Source organism: Lithobates pipiens, unplaced genomic scaffold, assembly GCF_037356315.1.
Source record: "Lithobates pipiens isolate NorthernLeopardFrog02 unplaced genomic scaffold, aLitPip1_a1.2 Scaffold_27, whole genome shotgun sequence".
Lineage (NCBI taxonomy): Eukaryota > Metazoa > Chordata > Amphibia > Anura > Ranidae > Lithobates > Lithobates pipiens.
The window spans coordinates 151,801,147-151,819,023 of record NW_027507788.1 but is presented as its reverse complement, the minus strand read 5'-3'; the positions used below and the strand labels follow the sequence as shown (position 1 = coordinate 151,819,023).

Below are 17,877 nucleotides of genomic sequence, written 5' to 3'. Positions count from 1 at the left end.
CTGATGCGAATGAGATGCCCTGACTCGCAGTCTTCGCTCTAATTCATCCCAAAGGTGTTCCATCGGGTTGTGGTCAGGACTCTGTGCAGGCCAGACAAGTTCCTCCACCCCAAACTCTCTCATCCATGTCTTTATGGACCTTGCTTTGTGCACTGGTCCAAATAATTTGGTGGCGAGGGTATTATGGTTTGGGGTTGTTTTTCAGGGGTTTCAATGGAACTCTTAAGGTGTCAGCATACCAAGACATTTTGGGCAATTTCATGCTCCCAGATTTGTGGGAATGGCCCCTTCCTGTTCCAACATGACTGCGCACCCGTGCACAAAGCAAGGTCCATAAAGACATGGATGAGCGAGTTTGGGGTGGAGGAACTTGACTGGCCTACACCGAGCCCTGACCTAATCCCATACAGATCATCCAACATCAGTGCCTGACCTCACAAATGCACTTCAGGAAGAATGGTCTAACATTCCTATAGACACACTCCTAAACCCTGTAGACAGCCTTCCCAGGAAATCTGAAGCTGTTATAGCTGCAAAAGGTGGGCCAACTCAATATTGAACCCTATGGACTAAGACTGGGATGCCATTAAAGTTCATGTGCGTGTAAAGGTAGATTTCCCAATACTTTTGACAATATAGTGTGTGTGTGTGTGTGTGTGTATATGTATTTATATATATATATATATATACATATATATATATATATATATATATATATATATATATTTAAAACGTGTGTCCCAATACTTTTATATATACATATATATATATATATAGTTAGGTAGTAGAAAGGTAGATTATTATAATTGAATGATACAAAAGCCAATAATGATTTAATTTAAATAATGTCCTTTGTCAAATAGAAGTATTTCTCACTTTGTTCACATGTGGAACGATGTTTTACACATACTGTATAGACACCGTTATACTTTTCATAATTTCAGCTGCAAAGCAGGAAGAAAGCCAGTGGAAAGCTATCTGCAGAAAAAACTGAGAAAATGACAGTCTCACAAGAAAAGATTGAAGACAGCAGGTAGGTGCGAATCAGTATTTCTGTCGCTCAGCTGGGTATGCTTTCCCTCTTATGCCGTGCTTACTTTCCCTCAAGCAAGACAGACTCCTTACTGAGACTTCTATTCTGGGAAATAACAGCGTGTCCTTCCTAGAACTAATCAGATCTCCCTTGTATTATCTACTTGGGAACCCCCCTGGCATGACAAGGGTGAATTTCAAATCGGATCATTTGATATTACAGTAATAAGAAACATAATTAATTAATTAATTATATTTCAGAAGACTGTTTAAAATCCAGGTTCAGATTTTCTGGTCTATTTTGTATTGCAGGGCATGTCAGGAATGCAAATTTCTGAAAAAGTTTTGATGTTATGTTTATGTTATGTTATTATGTTATGTTTATGTTATTATGTTAGGTTTAGTGTTGTCATGTGATGTTTGTACAGACTTTTGGGGTATTCATTGTGCCCTGATAAATATGGTATTCATATTTTGCTTATTGCATCAAGCGAAGTGTAGACAGTGTTGTGGCTAGGTCACCTTAGGTGGGCAGACAGAAGATAGACAGCAATGTCTACTGTATTATCTTCCAAATAGCAGAATTTTAACAATGACATGGCGTATATTGCAAAAGCTTGTAGGGGCACAATTGCAAATGTTAATAGAAAAATCAACAGATTTGGTGTTTTCTTTGAACAAAGTACCTAGAAGGGGCGTAGATATTTTTTTTCCCGGGGGGGGGTTCGGGTCTTTCAAACTAAAAGGCATTCTTTACACTATTTTTTTTATGTTGGGGGAGGTATGGTAAAAACATGTGACAGCAGAGTGGGGGCCATGAGGCTTTACAATGCAGTGCAGCAAAAATGATCCCCATTCAACTGAATAGAAAGCAATGCACGCTGTTGTAGTGCAGTGGTGTACTCATTAGTACAGCGAGCTCCTCCTAAGCTACCTAGTTTTTTTTTTTCCTTCAGCCCACTGGGTTGAATGAAAAAAAAACTTACCATGTGAACCAGGCTTTAGATCTCATTCATATGTTCTAAATGGCCATGGAATGGCAAATATACCATGAATACCTACAGCCAGGATCCCGGATGTTCCAAATGTTGTCAGCTGCTCAGCCTGTTCACCTGAATGATGGGCTGAAAAGAGCCAATGCTGTTAACATGTATCTGCACATCCAGCTCGGGGGGACAAGGCAAAACACGTTGGGGTGTGGCCTGGCAGGAACCCAGGCTGAGGTCTTTCCCATCACTATTACATTACTATAGGACTCCGTGGATGTGCGGCACCAGGGATTTTTTTTTTCCTCTCTTCCGTTCCGTGACTACAGGAGCTGGGGTGATCTCCATCCCTTGCTGACATTCCTGTAGCACATTCGGTATCATCTACATTACTCCCCACATCGATTAAGCCCGAGTGACACACTAACAAACCCTGGGTCACAGTGGTTACCTGCTGTTAGGGACAAATTTCTGATCCTGGATGCAGAGAGATTTTATCCAAAGGCAAAAATGTATCCCTACCTGCAGATAACCACTGGATGTGCAGATACATGTTTACAGCAGCAGACAGCCTTGGCTCTTTTCAGCCCATCACTCAGATGTACAGGCTGAGCAGATATTGGAGCATCTGAGATCCCGGGTGCAGGTATTTGCAGTATACTTGCTGCACCATGGTCATGTAGGATGTATGAGACCCAAGAATGGATTTTAGTTAATCTTACTGTGCAAGTTGAGCAGGTGCAAGGGGCAACGTATTGTTGTAGGCAGTAAATAATACATATATTTAAATTTTATGAAATGTTTTAAGAGATGTGCCTATCACAGGATGGTGCCCTTTGCACCTGGTTAATATGGTTGGCTTTTATTCAGGCTTAAACTGTAGTAAACCCAGATTTTGAACTTGTACGTACAAATAAGCCCAATAATAATGCTTACCTGTAGGTACAGTAAATATCTTCTAAACTTGTGGTGTTTAGGAGATATTCACATGGAAAGCAGCCAGTGATGTCACCGGTGCATGCGATCTGAAGGGATGGCATACCGATTGGTTGTACTTCTCCTTGGGAGGAGTGCAGTTGGCTCTGCACTTTTGTGACTCGTTTTTAGCCGACAGCCAGCTATAGCCCGCTGTCAGCTGACTTAGCTCCGCAGGTCCAGGCTATGGAAAGATCCTAACTTAAAAATCAGGGTCCACCCAGATGCCTGGACCAGCAGCTCGCTCAGCCTCTCAGTGAGCCGCGGAGACCCTGAGCCAGCCGCTCCTGCCCCCTCCACAGCCTGGCATTCCAGTGAACTTGGGGGTGGGGGGGGCAGAGCCAGGGACTGACAGTTCCCACTCTTTGCTCACCGAAGGCTGAGAACTGAGTGATCAGCAGTCTATGATCGCTTTGTTGTTGGTCTTAGAACCAGCTGGGGACAGATGCAACATCGGATCGATTCTCCATTCACCTAGGTAAGTATAATAAAAAAAAAATCTCTTTTAAATTAAAAAAAATCCCCTCTCCCTCCTAAGAATCCTCCTCCTCAAGCAAATATTCCCACAGAAAAATATCTCCCTCCCTCAAATATCCCTCCAAAAATTAAACCCCCCTCATTTCTCGAAACCGACTCCCCCAAAGCAAAAATCTCTCCCTCAGTCTACAACCTCTCCCCCAGCAAAGATTCCTAATTATGAAGAAAATCTCCCTTCATCCAATCAAACTCCCTCCCAGAAGCAAATCCCTGCCATTAACCACCCCCTGTAAACCTTTCTACAAGAAACACCCTCCCCTTCTCCAAAAGCAAACCCACCTCCCTTTCCTTAACCTCCCACCAAAAGAAACTTCCCCAGGCTGGAATTCTCACGTCCTCCTTTCCAAAACAGAAAATGTATGCCTCCCCACTTACCAGACCTCAGATTCACCACGGCACAGAAATAGGAAACCTTCTGCATCCCCAGTCTCTCTTCGGCTGTGTCATATGGTACTAGAAGTTTGGAGTTTCCTCAACCGTGCACTGTCAGTTGCTGTCATCTGAGACCTTGCAATAGTTTCATGCTTTTCAGGGGGACCCTTTATTAAACTGAGGGGATGGGGCACAATAGAAGGGGGGCTGGCTGCTGAACTACAAAACTCTGATTGCTTCTACTGTGCTAATGCTGAGGCTAAGCAGCAATGACTAACAACACTGTCTGGCCATTTTGCCAGGATGGTCTGGGGGGGTTTGAACACCCCTGACCCACCCCCCTATCTACGCCTCAGGTACCTAGAAGGGTTTTAAGTACTTGGTTGGTGTTTTTCTTGACTAGCATTAAAAAAAAAAAAAAGTACCTAGAAGGGTTTTAAGTAATCGGTTAAAATAAACTATATTTCACTTCCTTATTTTGATTCATTCAGTTCTTTCCCCTGCAGTTAGTATATTTTTTTATAGGACTGTGCTTACTTGTGTTTGTCTTTTTCATATCAGTCATTAAAATAAAAACAACCACCTCTACATAGGTCAACTACTGTATATTCATTGTAAGAATTTTTTCAGACTTTCTTGCATATGTTTACCTCCTGTTGTTCAGTAAATAAAGGTCTATTCCATGCCAGTTCACGTGCTAAAAGTGCTGCTAAGTCTGAGGAACTAACTAATCACATATGCGTTTTGTAATATGAAACATTGCATGCCCTTGCATTCTTTTAAACTTGCAGCATATCTGTACTTATGTCACTGTAGATTCAAGCACTGTATAGACTTCTTGCATCAAAGGAAGATTTTTTTTACAGATTGTATACTGTTGCCATGGCTGCATGGAAGAAAAATGTTATAGTCTTGGCAGTTTTTTTTTTATATATATATATATATATTCTTTATTTATTGATATACGTCAAAATACCATGACAAGACAATATGAATGGGTACAAATAGGCCATAAAGAACAATCATCAGCAAAACAATAAAAAAAAAAAAAAAAAAACATACAAAAAGAATATATAGAAGATTTCACTTCAATATATAAAAAAAATAGTCACTAGCACCATAAGGGTATACCTTCTTGGTAGTTTTGAGGAATTATGGCTAGATGCAGATAGAAATCAAAAGGCCGTTTTGAGAAAATGAAATTATAACATAGCTTGCATAGAAATTCTATATGTCATATGATTTTTTACAAAACTGATTTTTTTCTTCCTTTAATCCCAGAACACGTGTTTGCTTGTGTTGTTCTTTAGCCAAATGGAAAAAAAATGTAAATGAATTTTGATATCGTTAGGATAAATTTTGGTACTATAGTATAGCTTGCAGACATTTCTAATTATGAAATATCTTTAATAGGCATACTTATTAATATTTTCAGATAGAAAATCATTATTAATATAACTACATTCCTAGTAATGATTTATCTAAACTCTTCCTGTTTACTGTTGCCATGGAAGAATTTTAGTCAAGATGGGTCTACTAATAAATCTTTTCACATAAAATCACACAACTTTATTATATTTTTCATATTTTCATTTAGTTGGTAAAAGCTGTGTAAACCTTGTGTGGAAAGATTTTACAAACTGACACGTTTTATATATTTACCGATATTCCATAGAAACTGCTGATTTTGGATTTTTATTATATTTTTTATTGTATTTTGGAGTAAATTTGAGATTCTTTTTTTGCTAAAATATTTTGACAAAATACAGGAAATTTGGGTACAAATTAGATATCTTGATATGCAATGACATCAATAGGAAAGGCAAATTTAGGTTGTGTTGTTGGTTTTTAAAGTGGAAGTAAACCCACTTTTTTAACTTTTACCTACAGGAAAGCCTATAATAAGGCTTACCTGTAGGTAAAAAAAATATCTCCTAAACCTGTACGGTTTAGGAGATATTCCCCTCGGTATGCGCCGCTGACTGCAGCGGCGCATGCGCACAAGGGGGTTCTCTCCGCGAAAATCCGGCAGCGCTCGTCCGGCCGGATTTAAATCTCCCGCGCGCATGCGCGGGAGTGACGATATCGCGGCTCCGGCCACTCACAGCGCCGGAGCCGCGATACCCGGAAGAGACGCCGAGGGAGCATGTCGGCTTCCTCGGCGTGGATCGGGCGAGATGTCGGGGCCTCGTTCTAAGGTAAGTATTTCATAATGAGCTAGTATGCGGTGCATACTAGCTCATTATGCCTTTTGCTTTGCAGGTTTTTAAAAAAAAAAAAATGCGGGTTTACTACCGCTTTAAGGTTCAGTTGACTGCAGATAGACCAGTTCTCCTGCCAAAAATAGCCCCACATTATTGTAAGTTTTTTTTTTCACACAATGAGAAAAAAGGTAAAATAAAACAGACAAAGACAAATAGTGATCAAGCACAAATATAAAGTACAGTAAATGAAATTTGTTACCCTAAATGTATCCTTCAAAAAATATGTAATATAAATAAATACAGATAAAAAGAGTAGACGTTCTTCAAGCAACTTTTGTTTGATATAGCAATATTGGCAATTTTCAATAAATAATTTATGCCGAAATTATTCTACTTATTCCTACTGATATGGCTGTGTTCTGTGATAACCGGTAAAATCGAAACATTTCTTACTGGGCACAAGAAATATTTCAAGAGCCTCTGCAGGCATAATAAACCAAAACAGGTAAAGAATATGTTTTACAAAATCGATTCTTTTATTGCTCTTGCTTACCATACCACATTTGGGAAAAAGGTGGAATGATGCTTTAAATATAACATTTTCTGTTCGCTGTTCTGTCAAGCCTTCTGATGTCTATAAAAACCTTAGCACTGCTGCGCTGTTCCTAATATAAGCAGCATGCTGATATTTAGGACAGTTATCTGTGGTTAAATATAAAACCCATTTGGAATTTTGTAACTTGTTTCTGTACTGACCTACATTTACTTTTTGTCTCTTCAAACTTTTCTGTTATTTGACATTTTAGAATTTCTCTACTATTATCTGGGAAGGATCTGTTTTTATAACAATAGGTATTTCATCTAAGCACTGCCAGAATAGATGTTGTTAGTGATTTTAGAAAAGCTCTACTATTTTTTCATTTTTCTTTGGCCCACTTGGTACCATTTTTTCTCATTTCATTGATGTTTGGGCTCATGTGTGACTATTATTATTATTACAATCAGGAGTGTGCACAGTGTACAGTATATATGAATAAACATACAGTGGAACAGATCTTTGCATCTGCCACAACAGGGAAAGTGGGTAGGGTTAAACTAGAAGGCGGAGTTTTAAAATGTTTACGTTTTTCAGCTTTAAGATTTATTAAAGTGATTGTAAAGGCTTGTTTAAAAGATAAAAAATAAAACAAACAAAAAAGAATACAAACCTGTTATACTTACCTCCTCTGTGCAGTTGGTTTTGCACAGAGCAGCCTGGATCCTCCTCTTCTCAGGTCCCACTTTGCTGCTCTTAGCTCCTCCCTCCCTTCAGTGCTTTGGACCCCAAAGTCACATGACATGTTACACCCCATGTTTCTCAATAAGTACCATTCATATTTGTGCAACTTAAAGTTGCAGCAACTTTAAAGTAGTTCCTGCTACTTTCATGTGACTTGAGGGCCATAGACTTCGATGTAAACCCTCAAAAGTCACACCTGCATGATATATGTGACTTGTGTGCAAAAAGAATGTCTACAATAAAAAATAAATGGAAAAAAACAGCATATGTCACATTCTTTTTCCCCCACAAATGGAGCTTTCTTTTAGTGCTATTTGATCAACTCTCGGTTTTTATTTATTTGCGCTATAAACAAAAAAAGCGAATTTTTTTTGCTATAATAAATAACCTCAAAAATGTTTTTAAAAAACAAATTTCTTCATCAGTTTAGGCCAATATATATTCTTCTACATATTTTTGGTAAAAAAAAAAAAAAAAATGCGATAAGCATATATTGATTGGTTTGCGCAAAAAAATATAGCCTCTACAAACTTTGGGAAAGATTTATGGCATTTTTATTATTACTTTTTTTTAAACTAGTAATGGCAGTATTGTGACATTGCGATGGACAGATCAGATACTTTTGACACATTTTTGGGACCATTCACATTTATACAGCAATCAGTGCTATAAAAATGCTCTGATTACTGTGTAAATGTCACTGGTAGGGGAAGGGTTAACACTAGGGGGCAATCAAGGGGTTAAATGTGTGTTCCCTCAGTCTGTTCTAACTGTATGGGGATAGGACTGACTAGGAGAGGAGGCATATTGCTGTTCCTACTTACTACGAACAAACGACATGTCTCCTCTCCTTTGACAGCACAGGGATTTGTGTGTTTAAATTTTTTTTTTTTTTAGTAAACTAAATATGAAATATTGCTTATTAGTATTTTGCATTTTTTTCTTCGGTCTCTGGGAACCCCTGCTAAAAATTAGAAATCTACAACTCATAATACATTAGTGTGATGGTCAGTGGGAAGAATGGTCCTTACACGTGTGGTCATTGGGAAGAATTACCTCCTTACTGATAGCTAAAAAGATCAATGGTGTCAGTGGGAACTCTAAAAGGCAGAAATTGCCCAATGCTGAAGGAACCCCTAGCAACCTCTGGAGGAACCCTGGTTGAGAATCACTGCCTTATAAGATGGCTCATTCTTATACTTTAGTGAGACAAAGTCGGCTGAAAGACAGGCTTCTGCTGCTATGCTATCTCTTTAGCCCGCAGTACTTTGGGAATCCTATGCAATGTGTTTTATTTAAATTTTTGTGCCCAAAAAAACTATACTAAAAACTCATCAGTTTAAAAATGTATACACTAAACTTTTTTTTTTTCAGGGTCTTATGACCAGTCTAGGGTTGCCATGGGTCCTTTGTCTTCTCCAGCAGTGGCAGTGAGCAGTCCTTCCTCCTGGACTGAGCAGGGCTCAAGTAATGTTGGTGTTTGAGTACTGTTCAGTACAGTAGTACATTGAGCTCAAGCTGCAAGATGACATCCTCCAAGGGGGTAAGTCCATGACAGCTTGGGCTCAGAGGAAGTGAGTTTTATGATGCTGGCCATCATTCAACCCAGACTGGTGGCATCTAGAGGTTGAGAAGAAGTACTATGGAGAACAACCTTGAATTGAACATTAGTATTGCAGAAACATCTGTTTTTTTTTTTTTTACTTTAGCTGGGCTATTTATGTTTTTTGCTTTTAACTGGCTTTGAAGTAAAACATTCATATAATACAAAGAATGCTAGCAGAATCAATTTCTTTTCTTTTTTTTCCTGAAATGTCTTATTGATCAGTCTCAAGTTCTTTATTTGCTTTAAAATACAAATATATATTTCAGATGATTGTGCTGTTGCATAAGCCTTTGTCTGGCTATGTAATCCAATTTCTGCTCGGCTTATGATACATTTTTTTTCCTCCCATCCGAAGACAACACCTGCAAGCTTCTCGGAGAGTGTCAGGCAGCTTGAAATGTTATGCTCTAGAATGATGATCATGCTGTCTGTGGACACATTATCACTGAGACTTTCAGGTCTGCCACTGAAAAGCACCAGGGAAATGTCATCCTGACCTCTGACTCAATCATTCATCCTGTAATATGTCTGTGCGCTAATAGCAGACCAGCACCCATTGTGTCTTGTACTAAGGAGCTCAGCATGACAACCATCCTGCTAGCATGTCATCCTGTCTGGGAGACTGCGGTGAAAAGAATTCTCTGAAATAAGGCATAAAATAATACAGCATTATTATATGATCCAGTGTTCTGCATAGTTGCATGACATACATTTTCACCAGAATTAAAGGGCAATTATTTTTAGAACCCATAAGATGGACAGTGTTATATTGCTACATTGATGTAAATATTTTTTGTTTTTCCTATTTACTTTTGTTAAAACAAAAGCTCTAAGGACCCTTTCACATCTCAATGCACTTCGCTGCGATGCACATGGTAAGACATGTTGTGTTATGCAGCTCATTCGAAATGAATTGGCCATAGCGCACCTTAACACATAACTCGCTCATCCATGTCTTTATGGACCTTGCTTTGTGCACTGGTCCAAATCATATGGTGGCTGGGGGATTATGGTGTGGGTTGCTTTTCAGGGGTTAGGCTTGGCCCCTTAGTTCAAGTGAAGGGAACACTTAAGGCGTCAGCATACCAAGATATTTTGAACAATTTCATGCTCCCAACTTTGTGGGAACAGTTTGCGGATGTCCCCTTCCTGTTCCAACATGACTGTGCACCAGTGCACAAAACAAGGGTTATAAAGAGATGGATGAGTAAGTTTGGGGTGGAGGAACTTGACTGGCCTGTACAGAGTTCTGACCTCAACCCGATAAAACACCTTTAGGATGAATTTGAGCGGAGACTGCAAGCCAGACCTTCTCTCCAGTATCCGTTCCGGGCCTCACAAATGTACTTCTGGAAGAATGGTCAAACATTCCCATAGACTAGGGGTCTCAAACTGTCGGCCCTCCAGCTGGTCCCATGGGGCATTGCAAGGCTGACAGTTACAAACATGACTCCCACAGGCAGAGGCACGATGGGACTTGTAGTTTCGCAACAGCTGGAGGGCCGCCAGTTTGAGATCCCTGCCATAGACACACTCCTAAACCTTGTAGGCATCCTTCCCAAAAGAGTTGTACTTTTTATAGCTGCAAAGGATTATTATTATTATTATACAGGATTTATATAACGTCAACAGTGTCCACAGCGCTTAACAAAGGATGGGTCAATGCAATATTGAACCCTATGGACTAAGACTGGGATGCCACTAAAGTTCATGTGGGTGTAAAGTCAGGTGTCACAATACTTTTGGTAATATGGTGTATAATTAGTAATAGAGGTTTCATTTGTGCAGCATTAAAGCAGAACTTCAGGCAAGCAGCTTAATTGGGGGCTTTTGTTTCAGAGGTGGCATGTTGGGGGTTTAATTAATTATTATTTTTATTTAATATTGATAGGGCATTTTTAGGTTTGGTGTACTAAAAGTGCAGAATTCACTTGTTACTGACCATCTGTTCTTGGAGCTGCCTTTTGTTTGCAGCATACCACTGCATCATGCGAAAGAAAAAAAAACTAAGTACATGAACAGTGTGCACTTATACCACCTAATATTATATCGCTCACATTCACCATACCCTTCCATCCCCATATATAAAATAAAATGTAGGCATACGCTGGTTAGCCCTATTATCCCTGATTAAAACTTTCTGTTTCTGGCCACTTTTATACTGTTGTATCCTTCAGGGTATCTGAATTATTTTAGTAAAGCTCCAGCCTGTTATTCATCTTTAGAAAACTGGGACCTAGCCTTGATACTTTAAACGGTCTTGCTGCTGGCCAATTTTATGTTGCTGTGCATTCTGCTGTCTTTTAACTCTTGTAGTAAACCCTGCTCATACACGTTTTCTCTTGCAAATTTTGGCCAAATCCCCCTCAATACAAAATAAGAAAAAAACAAACAACTACTGATAACAATTGTTTCTATGTGCTCCGTTCACACCCTAATGCCATTGTGTTGTAGGATGTGGTGTAAAAAAAAAAACCAACATGCAGCATAATTCTGCAGTGCACTGGATGAAACTGCAGCACATGCATGATGCTGATCTGCAGAGACATGAATGTAGGGCCGCTTCAAATAAAGTTTTAAAAAAATGTAAACTGCATCCTGCTGGACCTCACAAGGCCTGCATGGTAAAACATTGCTTTTTACAGTATGGGCTAGTGTGAACAAGCCCTTAAAGAATGTGTATTTTCAATGTTGCCCTCCAAGTTGCATGAAAATACCCCAGTTTTTTTTATTTTTTATTTTTTCACGTTCCCAGTGGCAGTTTGTAGCTTCCCATGCCTTTTTTACAGTATATTACAGTAATTTTTCTTATTAGCCCTAAAAATGGTTATTTAATAATAATAGGATTCACCTCTCATAGGCTGGGGATTCACCTCTAACTTGGAGTTGGCCGAATTTCAAACCGGATTCTCCAAACTTTGGGAAATAGAATCCAGGTTTGCCAATCCCTATTTGTAGAAAACACACAAAAACTTTCAACATGCCAGGATCCCCAATCTATTAATGTTCTCACTATTTGGAGCTACGATCCCAATAGTCTAGTTTTAGTGTTCTTTTATTCTTCTGCCATGTTTTGCCATGAAGGATCACTTTACAGAGTTATGATGGAATAATGTAATGGCAACAATGTTGTTACACAGTAGGTACACCATAACAGCAAGGGCTGTTTAAGAACCTGAATTTGGATTGCTATTGGTAATCCCCTGTACGACAGAGCTCAGACTGGCCAATGGACCAACTGGCCAGGAGCTGTTTAGTTGTGCTGCAGTGTGATAGGAGCACAGTGCAGAGTGGCAAGGAGATGATCTGATTGGTTTCCTGTTTTTTCTTCACCTTCATTGTCCAGTCACAGGCTGGGGGAGAGACAAGACCTGTAAGTATAATTTATCTGCAGCAGGTCTTCTGCCCTTCCAGACAGGACTGCGCTATGTTGCAGAGCAGTGTATTTTTTCTAACCAGATGGGTAGACATATGAATCCTTTGGCATGTAAAACGCCTTTCATATATATTTATTTTATTTGTATATTTATCTGTTTGCCTGAATTAGGCATTACAGTCTGCTCTAACAAAAATGGAATATCATACGTGTCAAATGAATATTAGCTTTATGTTAGTCATGAATTTACGGGCTTCCCTTACACAGTGGAAAAGATTTGCTTAGTATCCTGGTGTCCTTCTTTATAGTTGATTAAAATAGTTTATGGCTAATTAAATAAATAAAAAAAGGTTTAAGATTTTTTCTACAAGCCTATGTTGTGTGTCAGTTTGGGGAAGATTGAGGAATGGGAAACAGAATAAATGGAACAGATAGACAGATGGAGCTACAGTAGTCAGTGCTGGATTTATAAGGGGCAAAAGGGGAAGTTGACCTGGGCCCCTCTGCCTGAGTGGGCCCCAAACGTCCTTAAAGTGAATATAAAAAAAATGAAATGCATTTTCCCTTAAGACTTTAGTAGTATGTTTGTGGAGGAATTTGTCCAGTTTGCAGCCTTTGCCAAGCTCTGGTCATGTCTCACTCCATCTCAGCAGGCAGTTTTATTACAAAGGGCTTGCTGATACCTTTACTCCTTTACCCCATCACGGGTGGAAAAATAAATAAATGCCTGATTCCATCATCAACACAGTCAATGTGTTAATGGGGTTATGCCTCCCGCAGCATTATTGTGTTCTGCTGATGGGGGATGAGGGCACAGGGAACCTTCCTGGCCAGTAGAACACAATGATGACTATAGCCATCGGCAGTAATTGCATGCAAAAAAATTGACAGTCTGGTTGTACCCAAGTGGATCGATGGATCCATTTGGGTACAACCACCTTGCCCATACATGGATCGATTCTCGAACGGTGCCTGCTGAGCCATTTATGGCCGGATTACGTTGAAGATTTTGCAAATGAGGAAGAAAGACTTTTTGTATATATTGTAGTGTGATGCATGACTTGTCAGTTCCAATTACCCGTGCAATGTCTTCTTGCAATCAATAAAATTTAGAAAATAAATCAGACAAGTGTCTTCTTCAGAACCAAACATATTTTTTAGAACAAATGTGGTTGATCATTAATTTTCAGTTGTCAAATAAATTTGCTTTCTATGCTGACTGGCCACTGAACTTGAAATACCCCAAGCTTCCAAGGTCTAAATCTATAACTGGAGCTAAGGATGGATGGACAGAGGAAGGGATGGATGGAAGATACATGATGAAGGAATGGAAAGATGGATGAATATAGAAAAAAAAAACAGCTGCAAGAATGTAAAGCAGAAATTACTGGAATGATTCCACTGCAAAGTGCTGTTCCATTCCATTATCCCTATGGTCTCTTCAGCAGAATCTTCACTGGATAAAGTGCTTGGGCAACAAAACACTAATCCTCATATTCATGTAACATTATTGGGTTGTGATATTACAGTGGTGTTAAAAAACAAAACAAAAAAACTTACCCGCAGGTCCTAGACTTAATTGGTGACCCTGCTATCATATCTCATTTAATGAAGGCTATTGATTCCATTCAAAGCCCTTTAAGTGAATGTTAAAGTGATACTAAAGACTTCTTTTTTTTTGGGGTGGGGGGGTTAAAAATATCAAACATGTCATACTTACCTGCTCTGTGAAATGGTTTTGCACAGAGCAGCCCCGATCTTCCTCTTCTCAGGTGCCTATTTGGCACTCCTGGCCCCTCCCTCCTGTTGAGTGCCCCCCACAGCAAAAACTTGCTATGGGGACACCTGAGCTAACACATGGAGCTGCGGTTCCACCACCTCTCTCGCCTTTGCCGCTGTCTCAGCCAATAAGGAGGGAGAGTCCTGGACAGCCAAGTCTCTCTTGCAACATTGCTGGTTTGAAATCGGGCTCAGGTAAGTATTGGTGGGGGGGGAGGTGGGGGGATGAGGGGGCTTTTTATCTTAATGCATAGAATGTATTAATATAGAAAACCTTCTGCCTTTCTACGATTACTTCAAGTACCAGCCCTTCTCATGTGCTTCTTTGGTGGTGATTTTTAATCCACAAGTGAAGCAATACCATTGCCCTGGCATCAAATCATCCATTTTTCTTCCCACAAGGCCCTACCCAATTTTCTCCCCAAATGGCTTTCATCTGAACTCTACCTATCTGCAGCTACTGCCCCCCCCCCCTTCTGCTTACCAATAAGTAATGCACCTCCTGTCCTGTGCTCACTATTAGTTACCCAAACTTTCTGCCACATTTCCATCCAGCATGGTCAGATCTCTCTCTATCTGCCCAACACACCCACCATTTCTTTTATCTGGCCACCAATGATGCAGCTGCTGATGCATTGTGGATCCTGTACCTTCTGTTCTCTGCCCACCTCTATTGGTTCTATCACTTTTCCCCCTTAGCGTGTGCACCACTGAAAGATGTACCCTCCACAAGTTTTAACTATCTGCCTGTGAATGCTTTGGCTTGGCTTACACTGATTACTGCCTGTCACTGCATCAAACACTGCAAAATCCTCTGCCTGAACCCTCAGCTCCTGCCACTCAACTAAGTTAAAGCATAACTAAACCCTTCTATCCTTAAGACCCCTTTCACACTTGGGCATTTTTCAGGTGCTTTTGGGCTAAAAAATGGCTCCTGTAAAGCGCCTTAAAAACACCTCCCCTGCAGTCTCAACGTGAAAGCCTGAGAGCTTTCACACTGGCGCAAAGCGCCGGCAGGACATCAAAAAAAGTCCTGCAAGCAGCATCTTTGGAGCGGAGAAGGAGTGGTCTATACACTGCTCCTCCACCGCTTCTGCCCATTGAAATGAATGGCCATCGCCGCTGAAGTGCCTGCAAAGCGCTTCGGCAGCGGTGCTACACGGGCATTTAACCCATTCATCAGCCAATAGCGGGGGTTAGAAGCGCCCCTGAATAGCGTTGCTAAAATGACAGTAAAGCGCTGCTAAAACGATTTACCGTCAACGCCGCTTCAGTGAAAAGCAGCTTTACAACCAAAGGAAGCTGACATCTTGGCCTCTGTCTCACCTGTAGTTGCTGGGGTGCTGCACATGTGATCAGTTATGATGCCAAACTATTGATGCCTTGACAGTTTGGTTAACACAAGTGTTACATCCATGTTCACAACAAGCAACTGTGAACGTTAACATTCATGCATTGTTAGTATTCAGGATTTATATAGTGCCAACAGTTTGTGCAGTGCTTTACATCATGAGGACAGACAGTAAAGTTACAATACAATTAAATACGAGAGGAATTAGAAGGCCCTGCTCATTGGAGTTTACAATCTAGGATTGAATATAACTGGTTTGGGGAACGATTAGATTGGTGGGTTTGGTTCCATTTCTTTACCTACATGGGTCTAAGATACAGTGGGGTTGACTTACCAAAACTGGAGAGTGCAAAATCTGGTGCAGCTGTGCATGGTAACTAATCAGCTTTTTAAGGACACATTTGAGATAATGGGGATTGCTTTTCTTTCAACATCGGACTGGGGGAATAATGCACAGAATTTTTTTTTTTTTTAAATAAGAGATACCACTTTGGGGATGAAGTATGGTCACTTTAGAAGCCCTCAGTGTGGACCCAGGAAAGGGCAGAGAAAAGGGGGAGGGAAGGGGGGAAGAGGAGGGTGAAAGGAGAGGGGGAGGGTGAGGGGGGGAGCGGAAAGGGAGGGGGGTGAGAGAATGGGGGGAATATAAGGATGCAAGGAAGATAGGAGGAGGTAGTAGGGAGAAAGAAGAGGGTGAGAATGGGAGATGTAAGGAGAGGATGGGCTGCAAGAAAGTATATGGAATAAGTTTTGAGTTTACACAAGAGAAAAACTCACAAAAAAGTAAATACAAGAGACAGGGGAAATATTTAGAGAGATGTGGGAAGAGAATGGGAACAGAGAAAGACCACAGAAAAGGTTTTGAGTTTACACAGAAGGAAGTGTCACCAAAGAATAATTATAAAAGACAAGGGGGGAAAAAGACAAAAATATACACTATAGCACTGAGCACAAAGGAAAAACAAATGAGTTTGTCAGGGAAAAGGGCAATAGGATAGAAAAATGATAGGAATTTGAGATGGGAGAGGAATGGGCCCAAATCAGACTAGGAAGGTGAGGAAAATTAAGATATGCTCCTGGAATGTACGAGGGGTAAAAGACCCATCCAAAAGGCAGGCAATTTTTTCTGCAACCAGTATGGGTACATTTGGAATACCTTTCTTGCACCTGGAAAAAGGGACAACTAGTGTTCTAGAACATAAGAAATACAGGGTGCAATATCACTCAACTCATTCCTCCTATTCAAGAGGGGTGAGTACTCTGATAGATCCTGGAGTGGTTACTCCTGCAAGCAAAATATAGTAGATGAGACTGGAAGATATATATTTCTCTTCTGTACGATTGAAGGTAGAGACTGTATATTGGCCAATGTATATATACCACCACCATTTAGCACGAGAATTTTATGCGACTTGATGGGGTTCATTGCGGATAAGCCAGGGATGCCGGTTATAGTGACAGGAGATTTTAATATGACTATGAACAAGAGTATTAACAGGTTCCCACAGAAGACTCCGGTGAGTGTGAACACAGTACCTAGTGGCCCGCTGTTTCAATTTTGTGAGGAGACAGGTTTGGTGGATATTTGGAGGAGGTGGTACCCAGGGGTAAAGCAGTACTCCTGTCACTCTAGAACGCACTCCACCTTGTCCAGGATGAACCTCGTACTATGTAACGAGGAAGCTATAAAGATAATGGAGGAAGAGGAGTACGAGCCAAGAGGTATCTTGGATCACTCATCGATAGTCTGCTTAATAAAAATAGGGGAGAATTGTAGTAGAAAGGATTGGAAAATAAACCCCCTCTGGTTGGAGATAATTGAAGATGTTGGAGAGATTGAGGCCAGCCTGAGGGAGTTTATACATTTAAACACAGGGACAGCCCCATTAGGAATAATTTGGGACACCCTGAAAGCGTTTCTTCGGGGAGTGCTGATAAAAAAAATCTTATGTTAAAAAGCAATCACAGACCAAAGAAATCATGGTGAGAGAGAAGGTATGGCAGGCAGAAATGCGTTATATAGAGGCACCAACCCCCGATAGATATGCAGAATGGGTGGAGAAACAAGAAGAATACAAAAGAACGGTTCTGGAGAAAGTAGAGAAAAACAAATTATTTCAGAAGCAGAGTCTTTTTGGGGAGAGAGAGCAAGTGGGGAGAACTCTGGCTATAATAGCTAAGGCAAATAACCCCCCCAACTATTATACCAGCAATCCAGGAGAAGGAGGGGAAAATCAGAAGGTCTACCCCGGAAATAGTAAACGAGTTTAAAAATAATTATGAAGATTTGTACGGTACATTACGGATAAATGTAGCAGGGTAAATGTGGGGCTTCTTTGAAAAATTGAAAATACCCTCACTGTTAAATGAGGATAGGGAG

General features: G+C 40.3%; 1 protein-coding gene across 2 annotated transcripts in view; it reads left to right on the top strand.

Annotated features, from left to right (window-relative positions):
• The window catches only part of MORN1 (MORN repeat containing 1), a 536,457-nt gene that overhangs the window by 333,903 nt on the left and 184,677 nt on the right, over window positions 1-17,877 (top strand). For both annotated transcript variants that reach the window (XM_077457667.1, XM_077457666.1), the window contains exon 12: window positions 945-1,033. In XM_077457667.1, coding sequence (XP_077313793.1) covers window positions 945-1,033 — 89 coding nt within the window. The remainder of the gene's footprint in view (window positions 1-944; window positions 1,034-17,877) is intronic.